General features: G+C 50.2%; 1 protein-coding gene and 1 long non-coding RNA gene across 2 annotated transcripts in view; one reads left to right on the forward strand and one right to left on the reverse strand.

Annotated features, from left to right (window-relative positions):
- Positions 1-300: 300 nt before the first annotated feature.
- FOXF1 (forkhead box F1) lies at positions 301-5,220 on the reverse strand. The gene is made up of 2 exons (XM_027847560.1): positions 4,159-5,220; positions 301-1,956 (listed from the first exon to the last, which is right to left on the reverse strand). The coding sequence occupies exons 1-2, from the start codon at positions 5,132-5,134 to the stop codon at positions 1,796-1,798; spliced, it is 1,137 nt and encodes a 378-aa protein (XP_027703361.1). The 5' UTR covers positions 5,135-5,220; the 3' UTR covers positions 301-1,795.
- Positions 5,221-6,825: 1,605 nt separating this feature from the next.
- Positions 6,826-14,026, forward strand: part of LOC114031339 — a 105,833-nt gene continuing 98,632 nt past the window's right edge. The window contains exon 1 of the long non-coding RNA XR_003567730.1: positions 6,826-7,180. This is a non-coding gene — a long non-coding RNA (uncharacterized LOC114031339). The remainder of the gene's footprint in view (positions 7,181-14,026) is intronic.

Below are 14,026 nucleotides of genomic sequence, written 5' to 3' on the forward strand. Positions count from 1 at the left end.
ACTTTTGGAATGGGAGAAAGAAGGTCTCTGGTTTTTCTTCGAATTTTCAGTTATTTCTTTAAAGCAGGAGATACAATTTAGAAGAGGAGCAGAGACTAGGAATAGAATCCCAAAATTTGAAGGCTGGAAGGGACTTTTAGAGACTAGATCTATCATAGCTCTAGGCAAGACTTCCCAAAGATGGTAAGTGACTGGGACAAATGGAAGAATTGTTGAAACCATAGGGAATCACAGGAAACAAAAAGTCTAGGGACGCTCCTTTCTCCCTGGAGGAGTTTGTACCGTACTCTCAAGTCCCACTGTTGGTAAAGTACTCGTGGTGTTTTATTTATGGTTCATACAAGTGTGAAGACCATGTACAAATGCTATACGCGTTTTTATTTTTGTTCTATTTTTTTAAAAGGGTACACAGGGGGAACATCATTAGTTACCATTTTATACAGTGCAGAAGAAAGCTTAAAATAGGTGTCACAAATGCTGCCCGGCGCAGCCAACATACAAAACAGGGGGAAATAGTCCTTCATTATATATATATTTATATAAAACATATGGAAATTTGTCTTTACACAGATCCGACTTTTTTTCAAATTTACAATGGATAGCTAAAAACAACAACAACAACAACATCTACACGGCAAATATTGCCAACGAGGTACACACCATTTAATACTGATCCACGGAGCCGACGTGGTGTTTCGATTATTAGGAAAAAAAAAAGTAGAATAAATAACAGGATGAGCCTTGCTATTTTTTTTTTAAAAGTGCCTTAATCTTTCTGTGTCCCGGCGATCCTGAATCCACTTTGGAATTAGTAGCTTTTCTCTTAAATCCTAGCCAACCGCTGATTTTCAGCCTCCAGAGCCCAATGCTCAGTCTTGGACCAGAAAGTTTACAGTAGAGATTCAAAAGGAATCGTTTTGTGAGAGCGGAAAACAAACAAAAAGGCCCACGGATGATGCGGAAAAGGTCACACCGACTGTTGGGGGGAGCAGAACAGAGGGGGAGTCTAACACGGGCTACGGACTCACTTCTTTGGCTGGCAGTAATTTGAATTTAGGTTTAATTTTAATTTTTTTTAAAGCAGAGAGTGGTTTCGGAAAATAGAGTTTGTCTATAAGTTCCACTCGGGGTTGATCTGAAGAGAATCCGGGCTAAGGGGCGAAGACAGAGCAATTTCTTGACCCAGCATAATGCGGTGTTGGGGGAAGACGCTCTTTCTAAGACATTCTTTCAACAACAACAAAGACAAAAAGATAAATATTCAAACCGACAAAATAAGAGTCTTTGATAATTACTGGATTTCACATATTCCCACTCTCACCAACCCGCCGTCCTTGCTTGCCCAAATTCACGTCCCTGGAGGAAGAGAGAGGGGTTAAAAAAAAATAGCAGGTTTTTCCTCACGCATTTTGGGGGTTCCCCAAACACAGCACCTTGCCATCCGGATCCGGTGGGGCTGGTTCGCTCCGAAAGGATCTGAACATCGATTCTCAAATACTGACAGTCAGACTAGGTCCCAATCTACACTAGAAATGGAAATTGGAGCCTGGGGGCGGAGGTGGGGATGAGGAGCAGGAGTTAGGGACTGTTTTCATCACCGACCTGGTGCATTCCCTTCGGATTTTCTCTCCCAGTTGGCCCCAAAGGCCAAACTCTTCGTCTCCTGCTGCTGATGGTTTATACCTCAAGAATTAATCAGTTTATTTTTTTTCTTCCTCAGTTTTTAGAGGTCCCTTCACCCTGAGATGGGTTAGGGGACGCCTTTTGTGTCGCCGCAGGGCTGCCTGCCCAGTCATCACATAACACAGGGCTTGATGTCCTGGTAGGTCACTTGTTGGTGATAATAAGACCCGCTACTTGCTGAATGCATCGAGGAGGAGGCCATAGCATTGAAAGAAAAGACGAACTCCTTTCGGTCACACATGCTTGGCGACTGAGAGTGATACCGGGGGATTCCTGGGAAGGAGATACAGGGAGGGAAGGAAATAAAAAGATATTTGTTTAGGTTGGAAGTTCTATCTCTTAAAAGAAAGCAATTTGTAGGAAAAGAGAGATCAATTTTCTCCCCTTACACACACACACACGCACACACACATACACACACGGAGCAGGGAAGATGTGAAGACAGCAGATGTGGACAGGGAAAGTAGCCCACGCTACCATTTTAATGTTAGGACTGGAAGGGAAAGAATGGGAAACCTATTACCTTTTTTTTTCCAGGTTGCTCCGCTACTAAACGAATTGGCTGCACCCTGCCCTGCTAATCCCTACTCTCCCAGGGCGCCCGGCTGGAGTTAACCTGGCGACGCGGGGTCTACGGGACGCACGGAGGCTTGGAGTCGGTAATCTAGACCCTCCAATCCCTCTGGCTGCTCTGAGATTCCTCTGAAGTTCTCGGAGACTAGGGAAACTATTTGCTTGTGTGGGGTGGGGGTGGGGTGGGGGCAAAAGGATGGGTCTCATGGGCCACCTGTCTGGCAAAGGGAGTGGTCGTGTCCCCAGGTACTCCTCCTCCGGGTCCGAGGTCCCAGGGTAAGGAAATATTTCAGAATAGACCACTGCCCTGCTCAGTCATGGCTTCCTAAAGAGCCCAACACCCCAATTGGAAGGACCGTTCCCCTTTCCCCCAGACAGCAATTAACAAACCCTGGACTGACCTTTGCATTATGCTCCGATCCATCGGGCAACTCCCAGAATGAGGGAGTTTGAGAGGAGGTGAGGACAAGAATTGAGGTGAGGCAGAAATGTTTCAGGCAAAGTTAACTGGCAGAAGTTGAAACGTTTAAGGACAGAGGGTTGAGGATTTCTGAGCCCTTTACGCAGACTGAATATGTTCAGAATTTTGTCCTGTAGCTCAGTTCAAAAGTCCTACTCTTTGAGGACAGTTGTTTCCCCCACCCACCCACCCAATATACAGCAAAGGCAACTGACCCTGGTTGAGAGCCCCTATACTCCCTCAGTACTGCTAATCAGGCCAGGCCTGACCTCAGGGGTAGAGCGTCCTGGTTTCAAGGAAGCCCTAAATTGACAGGCCTCTGGCTAAGTTCAGACAGTTTCCAAAACAAGGCCAAGAAGGGAGAAGATTGGCAATGAGCTGGGGGTTAGGGAGAGGGGGAGATATTTTTAAATCTTTCTTCCCTGGGTTTGGGTGGGAGTCTCCCTGTGGTGGGTGCACTTGGTCTTGAAACCTGGAGCCTAAGAAACCAGCTGTGGGACCTCATCTAGCCAGCCTCTTCCTCAAGAGTGACAGTGAGGCCTGCCTGTGCTTTACCCTAACCTCAATAAAGAAAAAGGATGCCCTCCTAACCCTGAGCTGTTGTATAGAGCAGTCTAGTCCTGTATCCACAAACACTCTGAGGCCACTCCAACTCCCCCCCCCAAAAGCTCTTGACCCCTCCTGGCCTACCTCCTCCTCTCAAACCCAGGGCTCAATTCCTGAGAAGGCAGAATCGCTCTCCCCGGCTGTTCAGGTCATTCAGGAGGAACTGGGCCTGAAGAACAGAGAGGCCCTGGCCTGCTGGCTTAGCTTTCAAGTTTCTTTCTTTAGAAAATCTAAAAAGTCCATGAGGTCAAAACCTCAAGCCATTAACAGTGGGCTTTTTAAACATCGGTAAGACTCCAGAGCTTGGGCCAGCAGAGAGGGAGGGGTCCAGAAGGGCCTGAGGAAGGCCATGCAGAACTCCTTTCCTGGACTTAAACTAAGAATCATAGGTTGTCGGCCAAGTTGCAAGTTTTGGAAAGAGAAGGGGTCGGGAAGGGGGCCGATTTGAACATGAATGAACACATGTGTGTTTGAAGGAATGCCTTTTGAAGGAATGCCATTTGAAGGAATGCACCGCCTGCTTCCGAATCACCAGCATCTTTTCCACCCACCCTGGATATAGATAAACAACTCAACTTTCTCTTTTTAGCAGAGTAGGGGTATATACAGGCAAGGTCATGGACTCCGCGCGCGCGCACACACACACACACACACTACACGCTTAATATATACGTTGTTCCACACATATGGGGGACAAGCCTGGGGAGGTGCGTATCTCTACATGGACTCTCTCGGCAGCACGAACCCTAGTTCCACAGTTGCCACTTTCCCCAAATCCCTCTCCTACGCCTCTCACCCCCCACCCTCTCCTCCCTCGCCCACTCTGCTGCACTCACCTTGTAGTTCGGCAGGGTTGTGGCTGTTCTGGTGCAGATAAGGCTGCTCCAGGGAGTGCGTGGGGAGACTGGACGACAGGGGATTGGCGGCGGGGTTGCAGGGGGACAAGGGCTGTTGCTTGATGTAGGAGGCACCACTGTTGAGCGCCGCTGCTGAGGCCGAGGGCGGCCAAGCGGAGGCGGAGCCCGAGTACACGGAGTGCGGCTCCATGACCCCGCCGCTGGCCAGCAGCGGGGAGGCGGACACAGAGCCCTCGGGGTGCGGGTACTCGGCGCCCGCCGAGCCGGCGCAGCTGCCCATGTAGGAGTGGCCGCCGTTGGCAGGCAGGTGGGGCACCGAGTGGCCTGGCAGGCCCAGGCCGTCAACGTTGCCCGGCAAGTGGCCGTTCATCATGCCGATGCCGCCCTCCAAGGCCAGGCTGTTGGGCGGGCAGGAGATGGCCCCGGCTGAGCCCTGGAAGCTGTAGGTGTCGGGGAGGTGGTTGAAACCCAGCCCGTTCATCATGCTGTACATGGGCTTGAGCGCCTGGCACTTCCTTCGGAAGCCGCGGGGCCGCCGGCGAAAGGAGCCCTCCTCGAACATGAACTCGCTGGCCGGATCGATGGTCCAGTAGTGGCCCTTCCCCGGGCGGCCCAGCCCTTTGGGCAGCTTGATGAAGCACTCGTTGAGCGAGAGGTTGTGGCGCACCGAGTTCTTCCAACCCTGGTAGGAGCCTCGGAAGAAGGGGAAGCGGCTCTGTAGAAACTGGTAGATCTCGCTGAGCGTCAGTCGCTTGGTGGGCGAGCTCTGGATGGCCATGACGATGAGCGCGATGTAGGAGTAGGGCGGCTTCTCTGGCCGCCGGATCCCCGCGTTCGTCTTCTTGGCCTTCGAGGTGGTGGACGAGGCGGGGTCCATAGCCGAGCCGCCGCCGCCGCCGCTGCCGCCGCTGCTGTGGCCGCCGTGTTGCTGCGCCTTCTCTGGGACTGAGGACATTGGGTGGCTGCTGCCGCCGCCGCCGCTGCCGCCGCTGCTCTGCGCCGCGGAGGAGGAGGAGGAGGAGGAGGAGGAGGGAGGAAGAGGAGGGGGCTGAGAGAAGGGAGCCTGCTTCACCTCTGCCGTCATCTGCTGCAACTTTTCCAGAGCACTCAGTTGCACACCCCTCCCCTCCCCTCCCCCCAACCCCCCTTTCCCGGGCCCGGCGGCCCTCCCTCCCACCCCCCTACTTCGGAGAAGCTCCCTAGGTCTGCTGCTGCTGCTGCTGCAGCCGGCTAGGGTTTGGCTCTCTCTCTCTCTCTCTCTCTCTCTCTCTCTCTCTCTCTCTCTCTCTCTCTCTCTCTCTCTCTCTCTCTCCTCCCTACCCCCTCCTCCTCTTCCCGCTCCGCTCTGGCCCTCCCAGAAGAGCAGGAACCAGCTGAGAGCCAAGCCAGAGCCAGAGGGGCAGGCTCTTTACAGAAGCCCTGGGGACAGCAAGGAACCCCCCCCTCCGATTTAGGGATTCCAGGGAAGGGGGAGTTAGAGGGCGAGGGGGCTGTGCGGCTACAGTCTCAAACAGCCTCGGAGGACCCCGGCGGCCCCCACAGAGCCTAAGGCTCCTATCCCAGCCGCTGCTGCCCAAAGAGGTCCCTTGTCATAACAGCGGTTCTGGGCTCTGCTCTCTCAGCGGAGATCGCCTTTAACTTTATCTCTTGTCAGCTGCATCTGTCGACTCCTGACAGTCAGTCAGACGTAAGGAGCTAGAGGAGTTCCCCCGCCCCGACCTCCCCCGTCTTCGCTCCTTCCCTCCCCCCGACCCACCCCCCCCATCCTTACTCTGGTGGGCACTTAAAGGGACCTTCACACTCCCCTTCCCTCTCTCCACTGAACAGTGGCTCTCATCCAGATCCCGCCCCCCACCTCTATCTACCAACCTTCCAAACGATTTTTAATGGACGAACGAATACCAGGCGGTTCTCTCCATGCTCACGTCCCCACGTCCTCCCCCCCCCGCCCTCCACCTTCCCACCCCACCTTCCTGAACTGTTTGGGCCAGCGGGAAACGCGGAGCCATCACTAGACTTTCCAACCCCAAATTCTTTCTTCCTTGCTCCACAGCCCCGGGATCGCAACCACCTCCGTGAAGTCCAGGCCCTTTATTTTCCAATCCTCCCTCTCTGGTGGAGGTCCCCCAACTCCCAACCTCCCACCCACGCCTCAGGGGGACCCTCTCAATAGGATCGCTAGGAGGGATCCTTTCCCAGGTGGCTGCCAAATGCCTTGAATTCCGCCTGAATTTTCAGAAGCCCTAAAGTCTTGGGGTTCCCTGAATTCAGGCGAGCCGCGTTCCTGGGGAAAACGAAAGCGCGGCTAGTCGCTTTGTCTGCGGCCGCGCAGTTGGCTTGGGACTGCTGTGAACTCTGTGGTTCCCACTAAGCCAGCAGCGGGCCGCAGCAACTGCACCGTTTGGTCTCAAAGCCGAGGGAAGCAACGAGCCCTGGCCCAGGCCCGCTTAGAGAGCGTAGATAGCTCGGCTCCCGGCCCTTGGCGTTCCCCCGCTTAAAAATCAAGGGTCTAATTTCTAAGATACTGGGAAACCTGGCAGGATGTTTATACAGCCCAGTGTAAACATGTTCTCGGAGATTCTTTAATAAAGAAAAAAAAAAATCCGCGAAAACGGGCAGTTCTTTCCATGCCCCCTTTCTGCTACACTGGAATCGTCTGGGCAGCCTATCTGGCGGCTTGTTTAGATTTTTGTAATATAAATATTAGTGCGGGGTGTCGGGACTTTGACTGGAGCAGCCCGCGTGCGCGCCCCGCAAGCTTAGCCCCGCGCACACTCTCGTGCGCGCGTGTGCACACCCAGTTACTCTAGGGCAAAGGGGGAGTGTGTGTGTGTGTGTGTGTGTGTGTGTGTGTGTGCGCGTGTGAGTGTGTGTGTTGATGGGGGGGGCGGTTGGAGCAAGGCGAGGGGGGGGGGGAGGCCGAGGAAAGAGACTGCCGCTGCACTGCCGCCCCAGCGTCCGAGCGGGCTTCTCAGCAGGCAACCGTTGCTCACCCGGCAAGGTAAGTCATTTGGGACTCAGGGCATTCCGGGCTTGGGTAGGTGCGCAGTTTGACCTTTTCACTGTTCGTTCGGTTGCTGGTTCTTTCGCCTGGGGCTAGAGAAGGAACTGGAGGCGCAGCTGCGGGAGCGCGCGGAATGGTGAGGGGAAGGGAGAGTGGAGGGAGGCTTGGGGCTCAGGAAAAGCTCAGAGAAAGGTGGATTTTCACGGTTCATTGCTAGAAACGGAGGGCAGATTGTTGGGGACCGTTGCTTTGCACCGGCTGGGGAGAAAGCCCGGCGCAGACAGTCCAATCGGCGTGTGCGCCCACACTTTAGGTGAGCTCTCCTCCGGCCCCCCGGTGCTTTCCAAAAGAAAAGACGTCTATCGTGTTTCCCCAAGGGCCCTCCTCCCCCTCCTTTCCCCCTCCCTTATTCCCCACCTCCCTCTGTAGCTCAAAGCCTTGGCGGGGAGACGCGAAGTCGCCTTCGGGGCGCCTGGCAAATCTGTGCTGAGGGCCCGGCCCGAGTGGCTTCCCAGCGCCTAGCTCCGATCCCTGACTTCCAGCAGGGACGGGGCAGGAGGCTTCCCGCATTCTACCACGTCCCCGAAGACCGGATTCTAAACCAACCCTCCCAGGATCAGGGCCCCTGCCTCCCCTCCCCCAGTGCAGTACTGCGCGCACACGCACACACACACAAGGGGAGAGAGAGAAAGAGAGAGAGAGAGAGAGAGAGACAACCTCCTTGCTTTCTTTACTCCCCCCCTCCCCCGTCTGCCAAACGGCAGCAGCTGTAGCAGCAGCAGCAGGGTAGGAGGGGAGTTCGGGGGAAGTGGGGTCGCTGCTGACGTTTCTCGGTAGCGAATCCTGCGTCCTGGAGTGCAAACGGAGGGGGAGAAGTTCCCCCGGCTTCCGCGGCGGAACTTTGGGGAGGGGAGCCTGGACTACACTCTGTGTTGTAGGCTAGGGAGTGGGAGAAAAAGAAGTAGTCTCTAAAACCCGAAGCCGGAGACTGCTTACATCCTGGTTGGATTCTGAAGCCAGGCCTCTTCCATATGCTCCCGGATGAACATCTAAAGCCAGTCTCGGTGGCCTTAGCACAGTTCACCGTAGAAAAAGAGGTCAATCTACCCTCCAGTCCCACCCTGGCCATGGTTCCCAGTCTCTGGCACACCCTTCAACATCTGTGGCCGGATGAGCTCCGAATAAGGGAAAGGAGAAGGGTGGGATTTGGGTTATCTCATAACATCACCTTCACGGTTTTCCCCTCTGCACTGCCGTCCCCTATTTACTCAGGAGACTCAATCCGAAATGCTCTGTATGTGGCATTTAGCCCCTACTCTCTTTGGAGTTGTAGTGACTGTGCATGTGTGTCTAGTTTGGGGTACGGGGCGGAAAACGTTCTTTCAATAGCCGCCTTTGAGTACGTATGCAGAGGGAGTACTGGAAGGCGGTTTGCCGCTTTTCCTTTAGGCTGACAGAAAAATCCTGCTTTGCTGGGGAAAGGGAACAGCAGCAATATAACAAACAAGAAACAGGGAGATTCATTCCATTCCAAGGCATCCTTGCCAATGAGAATCTTCCTTAAAGGATTCGCTTCCCAAAGCCTAACCAGGTTGGCTATGGAAAGTACTTGGAGAAAGGGGTAGGAAAAAAGGGATTGTTCTCTGCTATTAAGGGAGAAATCAAGCTCACTCAGGGGATATCTTGGACATAGGTTTTCCATGTTCACAGAATGTCAGAAGAGACCTTAGACAACATCTGGTCAACCTCCTTGCTTTACAGATGGGGAAAATAAAGTAAAGCCCACCTGGGGATATAATAACTTGCCTGAGGACACACACACACACACACACACACACACACGGGTGTGAAGAGAAAGAGAGAGAGAGAGAGAGTTGTAGGAAATCGAACCTAGTTCTCCAGACTCTTAATAGAGTGTTCTTAACTATTATAGCGAATTCCTTCACTTTACTTTCTTTTATATCTCTCTGAAAGAGGATGCAAAGGGAGAGAAGTGGAGACGCTGCTGTGGTCTTTTGGAAGGAAAATCGCTTTCATTAAGCGGTGTTTACCCCCCTCCCCCACAGGCCTTACAACAGACACTGGGAAGGGTCCATGATGGAACAACCGACAATTTAATAACCTATAGAGCTACGACTAACCCTTTAAGACAAAATCTGTCGGGGATATTGGGGACCAGCTCAAGAAGCTGCAGAACCACTGGTGTTTCCCAGTAGAGGTTTGAAGTCTGGAGGAAAGACGAGATGGGTGCTTTCTCTGTTAGCCTGCGTCACCCCAGACCAGATTAAGGGCTAGGTGGCGTGCCTTGGAGAGCACAGACTCTCTTTGACCAACCAACCAAACCGTATAAACAGGAGCCTCCCTCCCCCAAGAACATCCAGACAGATAAAATACGCTAACTGGAGACTCTTACCAGGTCTTCAAGTATAGGGGAGGCCCAGGGGCAGATGTTTAGTGTTCACCTAAAAATCTAGAAGGGCATTAAAACCTGACCTCCACTCTTATTAGTCTTATTGCCCAACAGTCTTCAAGCCTCAATTTAAAGGGGTGGGGTGGGGGTGGGAGGATCGGGTGTTTTGTGTAAAAATAGACAAATCAGAAACTTCTTCCTTTTTCCTTGACCGAAGGTATTTTTACTGGCTAATTGCTTAAGTGAACTCGACTCTGCAGCAACCGAGCTTGTAATCCGAGCATGGAAATGGATCTAGGTGGTATTGTTACACGCAGTCTGTAGAGCGGGCGCTCCCCTGCAGAAGGGGCCGCGTGTTTATCAGAGAGCGCGGACCACCCACCGAGAGGGCACCGGCAGGCGCGCGCCCCTCTCCTCTCCCCCTGTTTTTCATTAACGCCAGTGACTTCACTCACAGAAAGCATCCCCCAACCGCCGCCTGCCCCAACTCCGTCTTGTCCTGCTTTCAGAGCCCGCTCCCCAGCCGGGGCGCCCCCACCCCTACCCAGGTTCTAGCTTTAGCCCCTTGCAAATTGATCCCTAAACGTTTACATAAGGTAGGAAGGGAAGAGGCGGGAGTGGTAGGGCTAATTCAAGCTCGGGAGATGAGAAGATTGGCTTTTGGCGAATTTATACACGACTTCAAGGCGTTGACAGGGCAAGCGACAGAATACTCAGACATATTTCATATCTGTGAAATATATGGCGTGAATATATATTATAGACATATATACGCACACGATTATATAATAATTGTGTATAACGAATTTCATGGGAATGTGCGTGTATCATGGAGGGAGTTAATAGACTGAAATAAGTGTAATGTGGGTATAATGTAGCTTGGTTATGTGTGCAGAGCACGTTATTTATAGGGGAGACATATTTATAATAAAATGGTCTTAGTCTTCATGTATGGGGTATACGTATACATATACATATATATACATATACATAGAGAGAGAGAGAGAGAGAGAGAGAGAGAGAGAGAGAGAGAGAGAGAAAGAGAGAGATTAAGGGCATTTTCTTGGCTCCACTATCCCCATCCCCAGGCTCCACCAGCCAATATTTAAAAAAAAAAAAAAGCCGAACTGTGGCCAGGGAGCTTGGAACAGATAGACAGAGTGAGGTCTAACTCTGCTTTAACCGGCAAGTTAATTTCAGTGGGTGTCACTCTCCTAGTTTTTGTGTTTTGAGGAGACTGGCTTCACTTATTCCTCCCTCCAGGTAGATGTACATGAAGGAGGTGAGGTAATCATTTTCTTTCTTTCTTTCTTTCTTTCTTTCTTTCTTTCTTTCTTTCTTTCTTTCTTTCTTTCTTTCTTTCTTTCTTTCTTTCTTTCTTTCTCTCTCTCTCTTTCTTCTTCTTCTTCTTCTTCTTCTTCTTCTTCTTCTTCTTCTTCTTCTTCTTCTTCTTCTTCTTCTTCTTCTTCTTCTTCTTCTTCTTCTTCTTCTTCCTCTGCCTTGTAGCTAAGGTCTTTTTGTCTCTCTTTTGGCCAGACTCTGTTGGAAGTGCCAGGCCATCCATCCCTCCTCCTCTGTTCCACAGGCACTGTTGATTCACCCTCCCCAGGTTCAAGCTAGACTTACTTAGGGAGATGGAAGGGTGACTTTGGGTATTTGCACCATCTTTCCTCCAATGGGTCAAGTCCCTTTGCTGCAACCCAGGAGGACAGGCTAGAAAAACAAACAAAACAAAACAAAACAAAACAAAACAAACAAACAAACAAACAAAAAGGCTGTCGTCCCAACTCAGCTTGAAAAGTCAAATTGGCCTTTGCAAGCCATATCAGTAAAAGAGATAGGCTAGCAATGGCAGAGACAGATGGTAGCAATAGGCAGAAGCGAAGAGACTTGCCCCCCCAAACTGCAGGGGCCAAGGTATGGGGTGCAGCTGTTGTTGGGTTCCCCTACAAGAGAGGGTGGGACAGTTAATCTCCCTCTGTCAACCCTACATTAAGGAGAGGTTCATTTTTTGGTCAGGGGGATAAAAAGTATTGTGTCTCTGCTGCTTTAGTCCTGAGCTTGCCCCTTCCACTTGGCCCTTTTAGCAGAAAGCACACATTTTCCATGACGTTCTTCAATGAAATATTTGACAACATTACAGCCTAGGAATTTACAGCCCTCTTCACTGCGAGATTTTTGGGAGTTTTCTGGCATTAGCAGCACACACCACTCCATGGAACAGAAACCAGCCCCAAAGATATTAACCTCACAGTGTTACTATTTCGATCCCATATACAACCTCCAGAGTTCCATCTCTTCCCACAGAGATTTTTAATGCATCCCAATGTATTTTTATCGTTGCTTTATACAGTTGCTTTTTGATAGATACCTAGAATATTTTCCTTCAAGCATTTTTGGACCAGCTTCTCTCAATGAAAGAAGCTGATGAAAGAAGGAGAATAGAGAGAAGGGGAGAGGGAGGGAGGGAGAGAGCGAGAGAGAGAGAGAGAGAGAGAGAGAGAGAGAGAGAGAGAGAGAGAGAGAGAGAGAGAGAGAGAGAGCTATTTCCACGTGTTAACTTACAGTATCCTAGTTAGTGCAAATAAATCATGGCTGAGAAGGGAAAGAAGGAGAGTGAGAAAGAAGTGAGGGAAAGAATGGGGGGGGTTTCAAAGAAATGATGGGGGGAAGAAGGTGAAATGAATAAGTCAATTAGCATGGGCCAGGATTTTAAATATTTTCAGTGTTTCATTCCTAGTGAAGAAGAGACATTTGCCCCTAAACCTATAAGTGTGTCTGTATCTATTCATAGGTTTCTCATATATTCTCATTATATGCAGGTTGTCCCAAAAATCTTAGTGCAGTTTTAAGTGATTAAAGCTAAATGAACTGTGACTTTTAGGACATCCTGTATAGGTATATTAATAAATGTATATATATATATTCAAACATATGGGGTTGCATTGTGCAATCCACATGTTTAGGTGAGGTAAAAAGTTATGGAAGAAAGACTTCATTTTCCTAGAAAAGAGAAAATTAGAGTGGTAAGAGATTCAAGATGGTTTCCATGGTTTCCTAAAAGAAAGGACTTTGTTTTACCTATGTCTCCAGTGCACATTCAGCCCCATCCCTTTAGGTGTAATCACAAAAAGAGGGGCCAAACTCACTGCCCCCATAGTTTCCCAGTTATGTTTCCATTTGAACTGGAACCTAAGAACTTGTTAGCCCTCCAAGGCAAGTTACAGAGGCCAACAGTGGTGTCCTCAAGAATGAGGATTTGCACTTACTTCATCGGTAAAAGGTGTATGTGTGTGATGCACCAGATTTTACCTATTTTCTGCCACAGTAGATTTTCAGAACTGAATTGAAATGTAAATTACACATATTTATTTCCACAGTGAATAGAGAGCTCAACACTCCACTACCTGCCCCAGTCCACCCTCATCTTGCCCCAGGGATCCTGGAACATAGGCAGGTTTTTAGTACCAGGCACAAAATGCTGCTACAAACTCAGTGGAGGGAAAGGAAAACTTTGAAGGTTGGGGACAGAGACAAAAAATAGAGACAGAGAGGAGAGGGAGGGAGAGAGACAAGACAGAGAGAGACAGAAAGTGAGAGGAGGGCAGACAAAGAAAGACAATGTGGAGAGACAGTTGGAGAGAGGGCATACAAAGAAGATCCCGATTAATTCAGTTAAAAGTTCTCTACATAAGCATTTAACAAGAGACCAGACAGAAGCACAGACAGAATGACAGAGAGAGACAGGACATAGGGAGATACAGAGAGACAAGAAACAGGGGGAGACCTCTGCTAATCCAGTTCTGACAAAGCATTTAAGAAGAGACTGAGGCAGTAAGACCAATAGGGCACAGAGACCGGGGAGAAACTGAAAGGGAGGCAGACAAGTGCCTGCCAACACAGGTCAAAGTCCTATATAAGCATTCGAAGAGATTCAGAGAAGGGGGAAGGGAATGACAAGGATAGGACACAGAAAGTAGCATATAGATAGAGGGACACACAGAAAGGAAGCTGGATTCCAACCATGCTAATCCATTTAGGAGGTCCATATCTGAAAGATGTTTTCTGCCGATTCAAGCAGGTAAAGAAGAAAGGAGAAAACAAAGTAAGGCAACTCAATGCTATCTCTTTCTCACAAATTCTTTGTTTCGTCTTGAAGCTCTTGCGGCATCAGATGGCCAAAAAAAGATACTTAAATCTGGAAAAAGTTTCAGATAATTTATAGGTTTCAACCTTAGCAGCAACACCCCCTCCCCAAAAAAAAAGTCTCTGGAAGAAGAAGAGAGAGAAGAAGAAGAAGAAGGAGGAGGAGGAGGAGGAGGAGGAGGAGGAGGAGGAGGAGGAGGAGGAGGAGGAGGAGGAAAGAAAGAAAGGAAGGAAGGAAGGAAGAAAGAAAGAAAGAAAGAAAGAAAGAAAGAAAGAAAGAAAGAAAG

This window comes from Vombatus ursinus, unplaced genomic scaffold (assembly GCF_900497805.2).
Source record: "Vombatus ursinus unplaced genomic scaffold, bare-nosed wombat genome assembly UNPS02005286.1, whole genome shotgun sequence".
NCBI classification, from domain to species: domain Eukaryota; kingdom Metazoa; phylum Chordata; class Mammalia; order Diprotodontia; family Vombatidae; genus Vombatus; species Vombatus ursinus.